Genomic DNA, 18,339 nt, shown 5'->3' on the forward strand with positions numbered 1-18,339 from the left:
TGCAGTAAAATTCCACATGACCTTGAGTCACGTAATCTCCTCTTATGCACTCTGGACATGCTTTGGTAGTACCCATCTCACTAATGACCTGAGCTAATGGCCTGGTACTCAGGGCTCTATTGTCCCTCTAACCACTCTGACATCAATGCAAATTATATCGAAAATCACATCAAACACTTATCAAAACAGTATCCTGCTTTTAAAACTCACTTCACTGCATGGCAGAAAAACATAAAATAAACTGATTTAAGATGTCTTTGGTACATAAATGGGCTAGCTTATACTCCAAAATTAAACAAATGTTTGTAACCGCCTTTGAGTGTGGACTGTATTATTATGCATACTGGATGGACTGGTTAGCTTATGCTAAGCTCCAAAATGTCTATCCATGAGTCTGGGAGAGAATGTGTAGCCCTAGGCGATGCTGTTGGTTCGTTGATTGTGCAGGGCAGCTTACAGGTAGCCTACAATTATACTGAATTTGTATTGGATTTTGAAAAGCCTAGTAATAGGGAATTGTTTATATTTTCATAATTAATTGGGTGGCACATTACCTTTAGCTATACAGAATATCTCACCACCATGCGTTTCCATCTCATCCTCTCTCTCCCTTATTCCTTTCTCGAGCATGCAGAAGGGCTGTCAACAGTTTAGTGAAACATGTTTAGTTGCGAAAACATTTTACCATCGATGTTCCCGAACAGATTTCACTTGGTTTCCCAAATTAAGCACTGGGTAGCTGCAGGAACATGGTTGGAGAGCCCATGCCTACCGAGTTTCAGCAGCATACCACCCTGCGTCCCACTGCTGGCTTGCCTCTGAAGCTAAGCAGGATTGGTCCCTGGATGGGAGACCAGATGCTGCTGGAAGTGGTGTTGGAGGGCTAGTAGGAGGCACTTTCCTCTGGTCAAAAAAAATATCTCAATGCCCCAGGGCAGTGATTGGGGACATTGCCTTGTGTAGGGTGCCGTTTTTCGGATGGGATATTTGGGTGTCTTAACTCTCTGGGGAAAAAACAAGCTCCGACTGGGAAAAATCGATTTGAATTGTCATCCAACTCGGAATTCCAACTCGAGAACTTGGGCCTCTTTCTAGAGCTCTGACTTTCCGACCTGAAGATCACTGACGTCATGATTTGACCTTGTATTTTTCCGAGTTCCCTGTAGTTTAGGAACTCTGAAAAATACAAGGTCAAATCATGACGTCAGTGATCTTCAGGTCGGAAAGTCGGAGCTCTAGAAAGAGGCCCGAGTTCCTGAGTTGGAATTCCAAGTTGGATGACAATTCAAATCGATTTTTCCCAGTCAGAGCTTGTTTTTTTCTGAGTTCCCAGTTGTTTTGAACACACTGAAGTCGGAAGTCGGAGATTTCCGAGTTGCGAGCTCCCAGTTGTTTTGAACGTGCCATTAACCCCGGTGTCCTGGCTTAATTCCCAATCTGGCTCTCATACCATCATGGCCACCTAATCATCCTCAACTTCTAATTGGCTCATTCATCCCCCTCCTCTGTAACTATTCCCCAGGTCATTGCTGCAAATGAGAATGTGTTCTCAGTCAACTTACCTGGTAAAATAAGGGTAAAATAAAAAATACATTTATCTTGGCAAAGGGGAAATGCTCACTAAGAGGGATGTAAACACATTTGTGCACAGAATTTGAGAGAAATAAGCTTTTTGTGCATATGGAAAATTTCTGGGATCTTTTATTTCAGCTAATGAAACATGGGACCAACACTTTACATGTTGAGTTTATAATTTTATTCAGTGTATATTTATTTATTTTGGTCAGGGGCCACCTAGCGGCCATGGCCCCTAAGCAACCGCTTATGTCGCTTATGCCTGGAACTGCACCCACCAGCCTCCACTGATCCAAAGTACTCCACCAAAGAGAAGAAATGCCTCCTCAGTCAATTTTACTAAGGCCACCCAGAAATACAGTGGGGGAAAAAAGTATTTAGTCAGCCACCAATTGTGCAAGTTCTCCCACTTAAAAAGATGAGAGAGGCCTGTCATTTTCATCATAGGTACACGTCAACTATGACAGACAAATTGTGGGAAAAAAATCCAGAAAATCACATTGTAGGATTTTTAATGAATTTATTTGCAAATTAGGGTGGAAAATAAGTATTTGGTCACCTAAAAACAAGCAAGATTTCTGGCTCTCACAGACCTGTAACTTCTTCTTTAAGAGGCTCCTCTGTCCTCCACTCGTTACCTGTATTAATGGCACCTGTTTGAACTTGTTATCAGTATAAAAGACACCTGTCCACAACCTCAAACAGTCACACTCCAAACTCCACTATGGCCAAGACCAAAGAGCTGTCAAAGGACACCAGAAACAAAATTGTAGACCTGCAGGCTGGGAAGACTGAATCTGCAATAGGTAAGCAGCTTGGTTTGAATAAATCAACTGTGGGAGCAATTATTAGGAAATGGAAGACATACAAGACCACTGATAATCTCCCTCGATCTGGGGCTCCACGCAAGATCTCACCCCGTGGGGTCAAAATGATCACAAGAACGGTGAGCAAAAATCCCAGAACCACACGGTGGGACCTAGTGAATGACCTGCAGAGAGCTGGGACCAAAGTAACAAAGCCTACCATCAGTAACACACTACGCCGCCAGGGACTCAAATCCTGCAGTGCAAGACATGTCCCCCTGCTTAAGCCAGTACATGTCCAGGCCCGTCTGAAGTTTGCTAGAGTGCATTTGGATGATCCAGAAGAGGATTGGGAGAATGTCATATGGTCAGATGAAACCAAAATATAACTTTTTGGTAAAAACTCAACTCGTCGTGTTTGGAGGACAAAGAATGCTGAGTTGCATCCAAAGAACACCATACTTACTGTGAAGCATGGGGGTGGAAACATCATGCTTTGGGGCTGTTTTTCTGCAAAGGGGCCAGGACGACTGATCCGTGTAAAGGAAAGAATGAATGGGGCCATGTATCGTGAGATTTTGAGTGAAACCCTCCTTCCATCAGCAAGGGCATTGAAGATGAAACGTGGCTGGGTCTTTCAGCATGACAATGATCCCAAACACACCGCCCGGGCAACGAAGGAGTGGCTTCGTAAGAAGCATTTCAAGGTCCTGGAGTGGCCTAGCCAGTCTCCAGATCTCAACCCCATAGAAAATCTTTGGAGGGAGTTGAAAGTCCGTGTTGCCCAGCGACAGCCCCAAAACATCACTGCTCTAGAGTAGATCTGCATGGAGGAATGGGCCAAAATACCAGCAACAGTGTGTGAAAACCTTGTGAAGACTTACAGAAAACGTTTGACCTGTGTCATTGCCAACAAAGGGTATATAACAAAGTATTGAGAAACTTTTGTTATTGACCAAATACTTATTTTCCACCATAATATGCAAATAAATTCATTAAAAATCCTACAATGTGATTTTCTGGATTTCTTTTTCTCATTTTGTCTGTCATAGTTGACGTGTACCTATGATGAAAATTACAGGCCTCTCTCATCTTTTTAAGTGGGAGAACTTGCACAATTGGTGGCTGACTAAATACATTTTTTCCCCACTGTATTTGTTCAGAATTTTGGGGATTCTATGTTTGCTGTCAGTGTGTAGCCAGTGTCAATTTTGTCAAAAGATCACACTTTGTACATGTTTGTATAGGCCTGCTAGGACAAACTTTGTAAACATGCATTATGAATTACATTTAAATAATCTAATTATTTTAATACATGGAGACCAATGGTATTTTAATTTAACTCAAGTGGGAGAACTCTGATTGCGTCAGTCTTATTTGTCTTTAAGTTTCCGTGTTTTTGTGTTGAGGGACACATTGCAGTCATAAATATTGTAGCCATCTCCCATCTGAGAATTAATTTAGCAGTGACGTCACGACGAGAGTGGTCGAAGTTTGACGTCACTTTGGCCCCACCCAATGCCGGAAGACGTTCTTCATTTTCACCAGAGATCAACAACGCATTTAGCTAGCTATGTAACTTAATTCACCATGCCAGAAGTACACTTTGATTAGGTAACCAAATTGATTATCGTTGTTTTACATGTAACACTACCTAGCCTAGCTTCCATGCAACCAAGATAGTTGTTACATTGTGCTGTCAAAACTCTCCTAGTTGCATCGAAGCTATAGTTAGCCTAGCAGCCAGATGAAAGTCTGGCAGTATGTAACGAATCGCTGTGTCACACGTTATTGTTTTGTTGTTGCCAGCCAGCAGAGAGACAACTACTCCATCACTCCACTGTCCATTCATTTCAGGTCTGGCGAAAGTCTGACCGAAAGAATCTACCCTGCCAGCTAGCTAGCTAACCAGTATACGGTATGTTGCTCACAATAATAGTGTTTTGCTTGCTTGCTCATGTAAGTTAGGCTATGTCTGCTGTCGAGATATAAAGACTCGGTGATGTCATTGAAATCACCATTGGTTTAGCCCTGACAGAACTGTGCATTGTTTGTTATGCGCCAGTGATCATATGATCTGAAGCCAAATGAGCTCTGATTGTTTTTGTTTGCAATCACACCAGTAGGATGGTGCGATGTACTGGCTTCTTTAAATTGTCTTAATGCATGTGTTGTGGTCAGGTTATCTGGTTACTCCATGCTATCAGTCTGAAAGAAGTCACCGTAAAAAAAAACGCAATAGTCTGTCTCTACAAGTAAAAAAAAACGCAATAGTCTGTCTCTACAAGTCAGAATGTTGAATACAGTGATATTTAAAGGTATTTTATCCGTTGTCCATGCTGTTGGTCGTTTTGGAGGAAGGAAGTGGAGATAGGGTAACCACAGGAAAGTGTTGTTTACCCGAGTTTTTGCGGCGCCAGGTTCTGTTGCTTGCTTGTATTTTCCATCTCCTGATGCATTTCACGTGATGCACAATATGTAAACAATAGCTGAATGTAACCAAACGTTGTCGACCAAAGCTCTTCCCTTGCAATCAGCTGTAAGTGATTGTGAAATTTGTCAGCTGATTGTGTGGGACAACGTTTGGTCTGTGATTTGGTTAAACTCAGCTATTGTTGACATATTGTGCAAATCGTGTCCGAATTGCAGCAGCATTGAAAATACAAACCGAAGTACAGACCACCATACTGAAAGTAGTGTTAATAACAGTACTCTGTGGCTATTTTGGCTCAGATTACCTCCTACATAAGGACAAAATCAGCGGACAACAGGTAAAGTACGTTCAAGTGAAGTTTATTCAACAGTCTGACTTGTGATGGGACTGTTCACAAAAAGTGAGCATACATGTTAGAAACTAGAGAGGAGTCTTCCACTCTCTGATTCGTAGAGGCTAGTGGTCAGGCATCACACAACTGAAATGTTTCTTATCCTAATTTATCCAAACTTAAATGTTTCAGTCCCTGGACTGAAGTGAGAGGAGCAACATGCCCAAGGACTCTGACAAACCTGGGGGTGGAGAGGACAGGACTGACTCCTCTGAACAGTCCCATAGTAAGAGTGTCCGGAGAGGCACACCTAGTCCTCACAGAGGGAACACCCCACAATGTGAGTAGCACCTATAGGGTGAGAACTAGATGGTATACAGCTACAAACAGATTTTACTTTTTGTAGCAGGTTAGGAGAATTGGGTTAAGGTTAGGACAATGGTTAGGTTTAGGGTTAGTTAAAATAATAACATTCTCCCTGAAACGACAAAAAAAGTATGATTTTGACAATTTATGCATCTAGCCACAACCTAGCTGCCTCAATGGTTCAAAATCAGGTGTACTATTTGAAGGCTTGAAGTCCAGAACTAACAGATGTCATTTAAGTATAAGTTGGTCCACATCCTGTTTTAGAGCTGCATAACCTGTTGCCGTTGCACCCCTGTTTCACAGCCAGCCCACCAAGGTTTGTGTCAGTGGAGGAGCTCATGGAGACGGCTAAAGGTGTGACCAACATGGCCCTGGCCCATGAGATCGTAGTGAATACTGACTTCCAGGTGAAGCCCTCAGAGCCAGCAGAAGGAAGGTGAGCTCAATGGATAGTCTTATAGAAGTGGCAGTCACTATGTATTCTGATTGCTGTGCCATGCACAATTGTAAGACCTGATGTACTGATGCTAGCATCCACGTTTTATAAATATGCTATTTTCACATTTTGTATTTCCATTTAAATGATTATTCTTGCTGTGCTCCCAGTTTCGAAAAAATAGTGAAGGAAATTATGCATAAAGCATTCTGGGACATTCTGGAGGCACAACTGAGTGAGAACCCGCCATCATATAATCACGCCATCAAACTTCTTGCTGAGATCAAAGAGGTAAGACAGCTGTTGCTAGGCCATAGATGCAGTAAAGAGGTCTATGGACTGCAGACCGTGGGGGACAGAAGAATGACGCCTGATTGGCATACATTCAACAATTCTGATCTAACAAAGTAGATATTCGTCAAATCCGTCACGATTGATGTATCGTATCAGGCCCACAATGTGGTTACTAAAGTCCGATTTGGATATATTTTCGCTGCATAACATTTAGTAGTCCATTTTCAGGTTTAGAAGAAGTGACTGCTAAATGCTAACTCCCGTTCATATAAGCTGGTAGCATAGCTAGCATAGAGAAATCAGTGGTGGTATTCAAAGTCGTTTTTTAACTGTAATGCAGTTGATTGGTGACGATGACATGAATATGTATTGGGGTTGAAATCCATAGAAGCATTACACTCAGATGTTTATCTCAAGTGTGAAAGACACATATAAACAATAACCTACATGTAGGCTAATTTTGCTGGAGAGCAATGAGGATATTCATGATATTTCCCCCTCGGCATCTTTCCCCCCACGTGTTTACATATTTTTTATTCTTATTTCTCTAGTTTTTTTCTTCTTCTAGTAATACATTGTTATTGATTATTGCATTGTTGGGTTTTGAGTTTGCAAGATAGGCATTTCACTGTGCTTGTGCATGTGACATTAAAACTTGAAACATGTTTTGGTCGAGTTCCATTGACCTCTTTACCGCATCTATGTTTTATCATTCAGAAGAGCAATTTTCATTAAAAGGTCATTCTCTCTACCACTGTAGACTCTGCTGTCCTTTCTGCTTCCGGGACATGGTCGGTTGAGGGGGCGAATTGAGGAGGTGCTAGACCTCTCTCTGATCCAGCAGCAGGCAGAGAACGGAGCTCTGGACATCAGTAAGGTGGTTGAGTTTGTCATTGGTATGATGGGTTCACTCTGCGCTCCGAGCCGGGATGAGGAAATCAGGAAGCTTCGGGAAATCACAGACCTTGTGCCTCTATTAAAGTAAGTTGGCAGTCAATACTTTTTAGTGCTGGAATGGGGTTATGTTTTGAATGATAGATATGTTCATGTGACACAATTGATGTCTCCCTCTTTTTGTCATTCTAACATAAGGCCTTATTTGACTAAGATTTGTGCTTGGAATGTCTTCATCCCTGTCACTACTTTAAAATGGTCATACTCTGTCTCATAGGGCGATATTTCCAGTGATGGATAAAATGAAACTTGATATGGCCAATTTTGCAGTCAGCAGCATCCGACCCCACCTCCTGCAGCAATCCGTTGAGTATGAACGGAAGAAATTCCAGGAGTTTGTCGAAAAACAACCCAGTAAGGAGGACATCATTAGCGTCTCACAACTGATCATTGTTAATCACTAATGCTTCAATCATCACTGGTTGAACAAAATCCCACTTAAGCTGTGTTGTGCTGGCTCTTACTGTAGATAATGGAAATGTTTGTGGAGTAACATGCAGACTTTTGCAGACGCCTTAGACTTTACGGAGAAGTGGCTTCAAGACTCTGCTAAATCTGTACTTCATGAAGAACAAGCGGGTGGGGCGGGTAGTTCACCTACTCCTCTCACTGTGCACAACCATGCTTACCTGCGTCTGCTTAAGTGGAACCACGCCTCTGATCCTTTCCCTGAGGTAGGCTTGTCTGTCACACACCTCATACAGGCCTAACAGTGGTTAATAATCCTTAAGAGTCTATTGATGCACCTGTGCGTCAATCTAAGTAACAACATTTTAAGAATCCCCACTAAAATCCATCAGTTTAAGCTTGAGATATCCGTTTTTTGCTGCGTCTCATTCCACCGCATTTGCCTATGTTGGCCTTCCGCATCTGCGGTGGAAGGTGGCTGAGCTACTGCGGTGTTTGTCAGACCATGAGACATCCAGATCATCTCACAAAAACATCTGTAGCGTCCGAATTGTAACGCTTATGTGCCAACTTCTGTCTGTAGCGTCCAAACCATTTGGGCTACAAACTAATATGACCCCACAGGACTTGTCTGAAGGTAACCCATACAAATGAATGGAAGTATGGAGGTAGTTCTGTGCCAACAATAATAAGGGGTTAAGTACTGTATGTCAAAAAACCCAACAATATTTCCTGAGCTTTCTTATATCTTCTAGATATAGGACAGACACTTCAAAACCTTATTCTTTATTATTTATTTTTTGACTGTCTTTTCCATTTATGAATGTTTTATTCAATGCGTTTTTATGGGCTATAGTAGTAAAGGCCAAATTTGATATTCTATCAAATATATTGTTTTTATACCTAAAGGGGTCTTAAAATTCAAAATCAAATCATCACTTTTATATGTTCTCTCTGTCTTTTTCCTTTGTCCCAGACTCTTCTCATGGACCAGGTGCGTTTCCAGGAAATGCAGCAGGACTTGGAGCAGCTGGTTCGGGTGGCGTCTGTGCTACTCATAGTGTACAACACCACAGGGGAGGCCATCTCAGGCCTGCCAGGCCTTATGGACAGACTGAAGAGGACCATCAGGGTTCTGCTCACAGAGATGTACATGCCGTAAGTACACATTTAAACACACACAGTATGAATGCTCATACACACACTTGAATATACTCATAACCGTGTTCTACTACATTAGGCGTAGTGACTACTCGTGTTTGTCATACATAATACCCAGAGCCCTCATTCATTTTGTGAATTTATGAACTCGCCCAACCCTTAACTTTGGTCTGAAGGTCTTTCAGTGCAGATGAAGCCTTGGCTACCATTGGAGAGAGGATGTGTGTGGAACTAAGTGGATGTCTGTCTGAACATGGCTTCTCCCCGTTCTCCGCCAACCGGCAGAACATTCTGAAAGGCCAGATCTCGGCTGTTACTCTCCCAGACAACGCCATCCGCAAGCTTATAGGTAACCTAACCACAGTTTAATGTATTTTGCCAATGCCATCCCCAATTCCCCTCAATAAAGTTCTGTGCAAAATATAGTTTGGGTCTGTATCTTCTGTCTATTCTTTGATCATCGTTTACATGTGTGGTCATGCCAATGACATGATCTGCTTGTGATGATAGCATACCTAGTTTGTTGCGCTACTGTGTCACTTTAACCCTCTGAGCATGAACATTCTTTCCTTACTCAGACTCCCGCATCCAGACCTACCTGCTTGCCTTCCTCGAGTCCAGTCACAGGAGTGCTCCAACCCTGCCAGGAGGCCTAGCTCCTGTCAGCAAAGAGCTGGAAGAGATTGCCATGAAGTTTGGCCGTCTAGTCCACTTCAACAAGTTGGTTTATTCCCCTTTCTACCAAAAGATCCTTCAGGAGATTGTGCAAGAAGGAGAAAGTCATGACACCTAGGCTTTAACACTGAACTGTTAAATAAAATGGGATCACTGTAGGTTATCCATGCTTTCCATTGTATGGCTAAAGATAATATAATGATGCCAGTATTGTACAAGGCCAGTAATAATTGATATAAAAATACTTATACAAGCACTGTTGCATTCACATGTTACTTATTTGATGATGAGTGCACATCTGTTTCTGGATTTGTACAGCAAACGAGTAAAAAAGGCATAATGCAAAACTGCATGTTTTCTTTTACTTGCATTAAATAAGGAGTTCTGTGGTAGCATCTGGAAGCTATTTGGTAACTGGCTACTCGTTGAGTTTGAATTTGGGTAAAAACATATACAACAAGTGTAAAATGTATTCCCACAGGATAACACTAAAAAGTATTCCTTAATACACGTTTCCAAAGTGGTCCTCGATGTTAAAGGTGAGAACAGAAGAGGACTTTTTGTGTAGAGACCCTCCTTGTTGGATATTTTTTTTCACTGTAAACTGCTATGTGTACTGTAAAGCACACATCACTAGCTAGGTTTCCATCCAATTGGCGACAGATTTTCATGCGAATATTCTAAAATCCGCATAAAACGCATTTTCCCACCAGAGATGTGTTCCTATCAAATTGACAGATAAAATGCTGTGCGTGATGATGTAGTGCAACTAAAAATAGCTTTTGCGGTTAGATTCCCATGTACCGAATAAGGAAAACCCCAAGTTAAATGGATTTCCATCGCATTTTCAACTCTGCTGATGGTTTTCACACAAAACATTTTGCATTACAGAGTGAGTGTGCCCACTCTGGTATTGGCATCGCTGTTGGCTAGAGCGCACGTATAGCCTACATGATGAGATTATTATGGACAAAAGAGCGAGATTATTTGATGTATGTCAAACAGCAGCCAAGCATCGATGATCATGTCACCAGAATAAGACCCTCGATATTTATTGGAAAGGAGCATCAAGCTCATCACCTTACACTTTCACCACCCTGTGAAGTTCATAACTTATTTTATCTTTAGCCTAATAAACTGCATGCTTTCCCTACGAGTCGTAGTGGGAGGACCACAACATGTCATCGCCTGACTCCCAAGTTTACTTCGATATGATGGTTATTATATCAATATTTGCACATAAAAGTGTTTCCACCGATATTTCTCGCATAATTCATTTTACCAACACAAAAAGATCCCACCTTGTCTAGCGTATTTAGTTTAGTCAACATTTGGAAAGTTTACTGAAAAATGTTCTTTTTCCATCAGGCCTGTGATAACATTTTTTATCTGACATGTACTTTACTTGCATAAAAAGGTTGGATGGGAACCTGGTTAATGACCGGGATCCTGATTGGTGCCTTGCATACCTTCATGTGACCAGCTATAGATGAATGATTTGGTAATTGTTTAAACATGTTTTTAACAATTTTAATGTAAGGACAAATGGTAATACTGAACCATACAATCATATGTATTTATAAAGCCCTTTTTACATCAGCAGATGTCACAAATTGCTATACAGAAACCCAGCCTAAAACCCCAAACAGCAAGCAATGCAGATGTAGAAGCACGGTGGCTAAGAAAAACTCCCTAGAAAGGCAGGAACCTAGGAAGAAACCTAGAGAGGAACCAGGCTCAGAGGAGTGGCCAGTCCTCTTCTGGCTGTGCCGGGTGGAGATTATAAGAGTACATGGCCATTAAGGCCAGATTGTTCTTCAATATGTTCAAATGTTCATAGATGACCAGCAGGGTCAAATAATAATCACAGTGGTTGTAGATGGTGCAACAGTTCAGTCCCTCAGGAGTAAATGTCAGTTGGCTTTTCATAGCCAAGCATTCAGAGGTCGAGTCAGCAGGTAGAGAGAGGGCGAGAGTCTAAAATACCATGTTTTTACAAGCTCTGTTTGCTTTTTGGCAAACCACGTTTCCATCCAACCTTTTTAGGTGAGTAAAGTACATGTTGGATAAAACATGTCATGACAGGCCTGATGGAAACAGCAAATTTGTCTGAACTTTCCAAATGTCGACAAAACAAAACACGCTAGACAAGGTGGGATCTTTTTGTTTCAAAAATGTATTAGGCGAGAAATGGCGATGGAAATGCTTTTATGTGCAAATATTGATATAATAACCATCATATCGAAGGAAATTGGAGTCACGTGATGATATTTTGTGGGCCTCCCACTAGGAGTCGGGAAAGCATGCAGTTTGGTAGGTAAGGCTACAGATGAAAAGTTATGAACTTCACTGGGTGGTGAAAGTACACGGTGATGAGTTTGATGCTAATTTTCAATACGTATCGAGGGTCTTATTCAGGTGACATGATGATTGATTCTTGGCTGCCATTTGACCCCCCAAAAAATATAATAATAATCTTATAATGTAGTAGGCTATACCCACACTATCTGCTAGTGCGAGCTGTTGGCTAGAGCGCCCGTGCCAATACCAGAATGGGACATTCGCAATATAACAAAATGTTTTGTGACATAACCATCAGTAGAGTTGAAAATGCGATGGAAAACCATTTAACTTGTATTTTTTATTCGGTAAATGGGAATTTCACTGCAAAAGTAATTTTATGTGCACTCGCACAGCCTTTTATTCGCAACTAGCCAATTTGATGGAAACATCTTTGGTGGGAAAATGTGCATTTGTTTTTATGCGGATTTGAGAATATTCGTATTTAAAATCTGTCCCCAATTGGATGGAAACCTAGCTATAGATGCAGATAAAACCAGTCATGCATACAAATGTGTATATACTGTAAGAGCTTGATGTTACTGTTTAACTTATTTTCTCAACATCTACTGCATGTCCATCAATCTTTTGAGTCATTCCATGCAACATTAACTGACCTTCAATGCATAGCCGCAGGAAGTAGGGGTGCTGAGGGTGCTGCAACACCCCCTGAAAAATATTAATTAAAAAAAGATATGAATAAAAATGTACAGTACCAGTCAAAAGTTTGGACACACCTACTCATTCCAGGGTTTTTATTTATTTTTACTATGTTCTACATTGTAGAATAATAGTGAAGACATCAAAACTATGAAATAATACATATGGAATCATGTAGTAACCAAAAAAGTGTTAAGCAAATCAAAATATATCTTAGATTCTTCAAAGTAGCTACCCTTTGCCTTGATGACAGCTTTGCACACTCTTGACATTCTCTTAACCAGCTTCACCTGGAATGCTTTTCGAAACAGTCTTGAAGAGTTTCAGATATTTCAGTTTTTTATTTTTAATAAATGTGCCAAAATGTCTAAAAAACAGTTTTTGCTTTGTCATTATGTGGTATTGTGTGTATATTGATGAGGAAGAAAACAACAATTTAATCAATTTTGGAATAAGGCTGTAACATAAGAAAATGTGGAAAAGTCAAAGGGTCTGAATACTTTCTGAATGCACTGTAAATATTTTATTTTTCGCGGCAGGTAGCCTAGTGGTTAAGAGTGTTGGGCCAGTAACCGAAAGGTCGCTGGTTCGAATCCCCAAGCCGACTGGGTGAAAAAACTGTTGATTTGCCCTTGAGCAAAGCACGTAACCCCAATTGCTCCTGTAAGTTGCTCTGGATAAGAGTGTCTGCTAAATGACTAAAATGTAAATGTAATTATCAGCTCGTCAAAAATTGATGGATACAAACTTGAAACCACTGAAAATGACAATTTAGCCTACGGGGTGAAACTCCTGGACAGCAGTTGTGAGTAGCCAGATTATCCATTCCACATTGTCCATTTTACTTTGACCTGTCCTGTTTTTAGGATATGTTGTTTGTTAACATGTCGGCACATTTTTTATTTGATTGGGTGCCATTTAAGTTAGGCTATTTGATCTGAGAAATCTGCATGATGTAAAAAGTGTCTGTCTCATTACATTGTCATACATTTTATCTCCAGCCTGTAGGCCACAGAATAGACCACATACTCTTTCTACATTTACATTTTAGTCATTTAGCAGACGCTCTTATCCAGAACGACTTACAGGAGCAATTAGGGTTAAGTGCCTTGCTCACGGGCACATCGACAGATTTTTCACCTAGTTGGCTCGGGGATTAGAACCAGCGACCTTTCGGTTACTGGCACAACGCTCTTAACCACTAAGCTACCTGCTGCCCCTATTCTACCATATTCGATATCTGCTATGATTTATGTTTTTTTTTTTTTTGACTGAATGTTGATGGAGTGTGGCAGCGATGCATTTCTCCAACAGAACCCTGGAGATGCGCACTGGGAATGGCGGCATCAGCACTCACCTAAAAAGCCCATATGCCACTGGTTGAGAGAAATTGTCATTGTTTTGGGGCAGAATTATGTGAGGTTTTATGTGTTGTTGAAGGTGCGTCTCGGTCAGTTTAGCTCAGAAAATGCCACCCTCTTCAATCTGCCGCCATAGGCTGACCACACCGCTCGCGTTGTAAAATAAATGTACACATACACTACCGTTCAAAAGTTTTAGAACACCTACTCATTCAAGGGTTTTTCTTTATTTTTATTATTTTCACTTGAACTCTGTGAAGCATTTATTTGGGCTACAATTTCTGAGGCTGGCAACTCTAATGAATGTATCCTCTGCAGCAGAGGTAACTCTGGGTATTCCATTCCTGTGGCGGTCCTCATGAGAGCCAGTTTCATCATAGTGCTTGATGTTTTTTGCGACTGCACTTGAAGAAACTTTCAAAGTTCCTGTAATGTTCCATATTGACTGGACTTCATGTCTTAAAGTAACGATGGACTGTCGTTTCTCTTTGCTTATTTGAGCTGTTCTTGCCATAATATGGACTTGGTCTTTTACCAAATAGGGTTATCTTCTGTATACCCCCCTACCTTGTCACAACACAACTGATTGGCTCAAACGCATTAAGAAGGAAATAAATTCCTTCTAGGCCGTCATTGTAAATAATAATTTGTTCTTAACTGACTTGCCTAGTTAAATAAAGGGTTAAAAAAATATATATAATAATTTAAGAATCTCAAAAAAATACATGTTGATTTGTTTAACACTTTTTGTGTTACTAAATGATTCCATATGTGTTTTTTCATAGTTTTGATGTCTTATTATTATTCTACAATGTAGAAAATAGTAAAAATAAGGAAAAACCCTTGAATGAGTAGGTGTTCTAACACTTTTGACTGGTAGTGTACATGTTATTCAGTCTGCGCCAACACTGCTTGCGCTTGTCAACGAACTATTTGTGACCCTTGACGCGCTGCAAGTCCCGCCTCTCCCATCTCCTCATTGAATTTTAGGAGCATATACCCACGTGGGTGATTGAAAGATGAACTGAGGTCCACACTCCAGTCCAGTTGTTGGTGGTAATGCATCTTAAAATTGGTTGCCAACCGCCATATAAAGTCCAAAGAAGAAGAAGTCTGAAGGAGGAGCGATTACTAGAAACAAACTCGGTTTACCCTTTTATCTGTGGATTAGTTGTCGGAGTAGAGGACCTTGTGCATTTCAGGTAAAATAACAACCCAATGTTTATATCCCAGGACAAATTAGCTAGCAACAGCAAGCTAGCTAGCTAAATTGCCATAAATGTTTAATGCTTTTCGACCTGTCCCCAAATTAATATAGTTGGTTCAGAGTTCGTTTTGATATTTCAACCTGCGTGTCTTGGTCGCGTCTGGTGTGGGAGGACAAAATCAACATGCATGCGGAAGTACACGCTCAAGCGGTCTGGCCAGCATCCTGACTAATGAGCAGGCCTGCCTTGCCTGTATTATTAGTGGACCGATACAGAAGTCTGTAGCACGAGGATAAATGTTTTTCTTCCAAATTCGCAGCACCCCCACCCTCAAACATCTCGTGGCTATGCTTCAATGTATTGTTACATAAAGTGTTATCACATCAATGTTACTTATTTTGTTTAATGCTGTAATTACCTATCAGTAAAGCAATGTTCAGCACCCAGCATTAAGCACTTAATAAATCCTGAGAATATTCAGTTGTTTTCACATTTGTGTTGGTTGTCAAGCCTTTGCTGAATTTAGTTCGCAGCCTTTTTGTGACTTTGATTTGATTAGGATCCTCATTAGACGACGCCAATGGCGACAGCAAGTCGAAACATAACGAAAAATACATTACAGACAAAATGATACAATTTACAGACATTTAAAAACATTAACGTGTGTGTTTGCGCGTGTGTGTGCGCGTGCATATATCAGATACACAAAGCTTTGCTAGTCCCTAATGAAAAAAGCATGCTTTTAAAACTAGCGTAATTTTTCAGCAAAAAAATAATATTTATTACAGTGGGGAAAATAAGTATTTAGTCAGCCACCAATTGTGCAAGTTCTCCCACTTAAAAAGATGAGAGGCTCATAGGTACACGTCAACTATGACAGACAAAATGAGAAAACATTTTCCAGAAAATCACATTGTAGGATTTTTAATGAATTTATTTGCAAATTATGGTGGAAAATAAGTATTTGGTCACCTACAAACAAGCAAGATTTCTGGCTCTCACAGACCTGTAACTTCTTCTTTAAGAGGCTCCTCTGTCCTCCACTCGTTACCTGTATTAATGGCACCTGTTTGAACTTGTTATCAGTATAAAAGACACCTGTCCACAACCTCAAACAGTCACACTCCAAATTCCACTATGGCCAAGACCAAAGAGCTGTCAAAGGACACCAGAAACAAAATTGTAGACCTGCACCAGGCTGGGAAGACTGAATCTGCAATAGGTAAGCAGCTTGGTTTGAAGAAATCAACTGTGGGAGCAATTATTAGGAAATGGAAGACATACAAGACCACTGATAATCTCCCTCGATCTGGGGCTCCACGCAAGATCTCACCCCGTGGGGGTCAAAATGATCACAAGAACGGTGAGCAAAAATCCCAGAACCACACGGGGGGACCTAGTGAATGACCTGCAGAGAGCTGGGACCAAAGTAACAAAGCCTACCATCAGTAACACACTACGCCGCCAGGGACTCAAATCCTGCAGTGCCAGACGTGTCCCCCTGCTTAAGCCAGTACATGTCCAGGCCCGTCTGAAGTGTGCTAGAGTGCATTTGGATGATCCAGAAGAGGATTGGGAGAATGTCATATGGTCAGATGAAACCAAAATAGAACTTTTTGGTAAAAACTCAACTCGTCGTGTTTGGAGGACAAAGAATGCTGAGTTGCATCCAAAGAACACCATACCTACTGTGAAGCATGGGGGTGGAAACATCATGCTTTGGGGCTGTTTTTCAGCAAAGGGACCAGGACGACTGATCCGTGTAAAGGAAAGAATGAATGGGGCCATGTATTGTGAGATTTTGAGTGAAAACCTCCTTCCATCAGCATGGGCATTGAAGATGAAACGTGGCTGGGTCTTTCAGCATGACAATGATCCCAAACACACCGCCCGGGCAACGAAGGAGTGGCTTCGTAAGAAGCATTTCAAGGTCCTGGAGTGGCGTGGCAGGCTCCAGATCTCAACCCCATAGAAAATCTTTGGAGGGAGTTGAAAGTCCATGTTGCCCAGCGACAGCCCCAAAACATCACTGCTCTAGACGAGATATGCATGGAGGAATGAGCCAAAATACCAGCAACAGTGTGTGAAAACCTTGTGAAGACTTACAGAAAACGTTTGACCTGTGTCATTGCCAACAAAGGGTATATAACAAAGTATTGAGAAACTTTTGTTATTGACCAAATACTTATTTTCCACCATAATTTGCAAATAAATTCATAAAAAATCCTACAATGTGATTTTCTGGAGAAAAAAAATCTCAATTTGTCTGTCATAGTAGACGTGCACCTATGATGAAAATTACAGGCCTCTCTCATCTTTTTAAGTGGGAGAACTTGCACAATTGGTGGCTGACTAAATACTTTTTTCCCCCACTGTGTGTGTATATATATATATATATATATATATAATATTTGTTTCCTCTAAAAAAAAAAAAAAATTTGCAGTACATACCACTTTGGAGGTGAGAACTATTTTTTTTTAGAGGAAACAAATATTTATATATATATATATATATAATTTTTTTTTTTGCTGAAAAATTACGCTAGTTTTAAAAGCATGCTTTTTTCATTAGGGACTAGCAAAGCTTTCGATTTGGAGTTGCATGCAATACACATATCTAACAGCAGAGGGAAACAACACTCAATATTGAAACAGACATTTATTTCAAGTTTATTCATACATTAAAGTGGCCGGGGCTATCATCTAGGAAAAGGTTATTGTGTTGCTGTGGGGAAATTACAGAGGTGTTCTTTTTTTTAAGCAATTGTCGAAACCGAAGGGCATTCTGAGGGCCTGGGAGGGTTATTTCATAATTTCCCAGAATATAACACAGCCTATTATCTTTTATTTATTTGATAGACTGCAGAGAGTCCTCATCAATATTGTGTTGCATTTTGCACTGAACGAACGGATCCTATTCATTATGTTTTATGTGGTGGGGTCGCCACCAAATAGATTTAATAGAATTGCATTAGATATTGAAGGTAACTGAAGCTCATTTTGAAATTGATACTATAATTAATCAATAAGGCATGAGGGGTGTGGTATACGGCCAATATACCACGGCTAAGGGCTGTTCTTAAAAGCACTAAGCAATGCAGAGTGCCTGTATACAGCCATTAGCCATGGCATGGTATGTTGGCCATATACCACAAACCCCAGAGATGCCTTATTGCTATTATAAACTGGTTACCAACCTAATTAGAACAGTAAAAAGTAATTTTGACCAATGCATGACTGGCTGAAAGCCGTGGTATATCAGACCGTATACCACGGGTATGACAAAACATGTATTTTTACTGCTCCAATTACATTGGTAACCAGTTT

General features: G+C 40.8%; 1 protein-coding gene across 3 annotated transcripts; it reads left to right on the top strand.

Annotated features, from left to right (window-relative positions):
- The first annotated feature begins 3,889 nt into the window (after window positions 1–3,889).
- Window positions 3,890–9,699, top strand: LOC121576912 (T-complex protein 11-like protein 1). Of its 3 annotated transcripts, none has more exons than XM_041890495.1 (11): window positions 3,890–3,995; window positions 4,191–4,299; window positions 5,339–5,486; window positions 5,819–5,951; window positions 6,122–6,242; window positions 7,006–7,226; window positions 7,417–7,553; window positions 7,710–7,873; window positions 8,584–8,765; window positions 8,945–9,117; window positions 9,347–9,699. In XM_041890495.1, the coding sequence occupies exons 3-11, from the start codon at window positions 5,366–5,368 to the stop codon at window positions 9,559–9,561; spliced, it is 1,467 nt and encodes a 488-aa protein (XP_041746429.1). In that variant the 5' UTR covers window positions 3,890–3,995; window positions 4,191–4,299; window positions 5,339–5,365; the 3' UTR covers window positions 9,562–9,699. The 3 variants fall into 3 exon arrangements, with proteins under 3 accessions (XP_041746429.1, XP_041746430.1, XP_041746431.1); XM_041890496.1 differs by having other exon boundaries at window positions 4,239–4,299; XM_041890497.2 differs by lacking the exons at window positions 3,890–3,995; window positions 4,191–4,299 and adding an exon at window positions 5,048–5,152.
- The last annotated feature ends 8,640 nt before the right edge of the window (window positions 9,700–18,339 follow it).

This window comes from Coregonus clupeaformis, unplaced genomic scaffold, assembly GCF_020615455.1.
Source record: "Coregonus clupeaformis isolate EN_2021a unplaced genomic scaffold, ASM2061545v1 scaf0491, whole genome shotgun sequence".
Taxonomy (NCBI): Eukaryota; Metazoa; Chordata; class Actinopteri; order Salmoniformes; family Salmonidae; genus Coregonus; species Coregonus clupeaformis.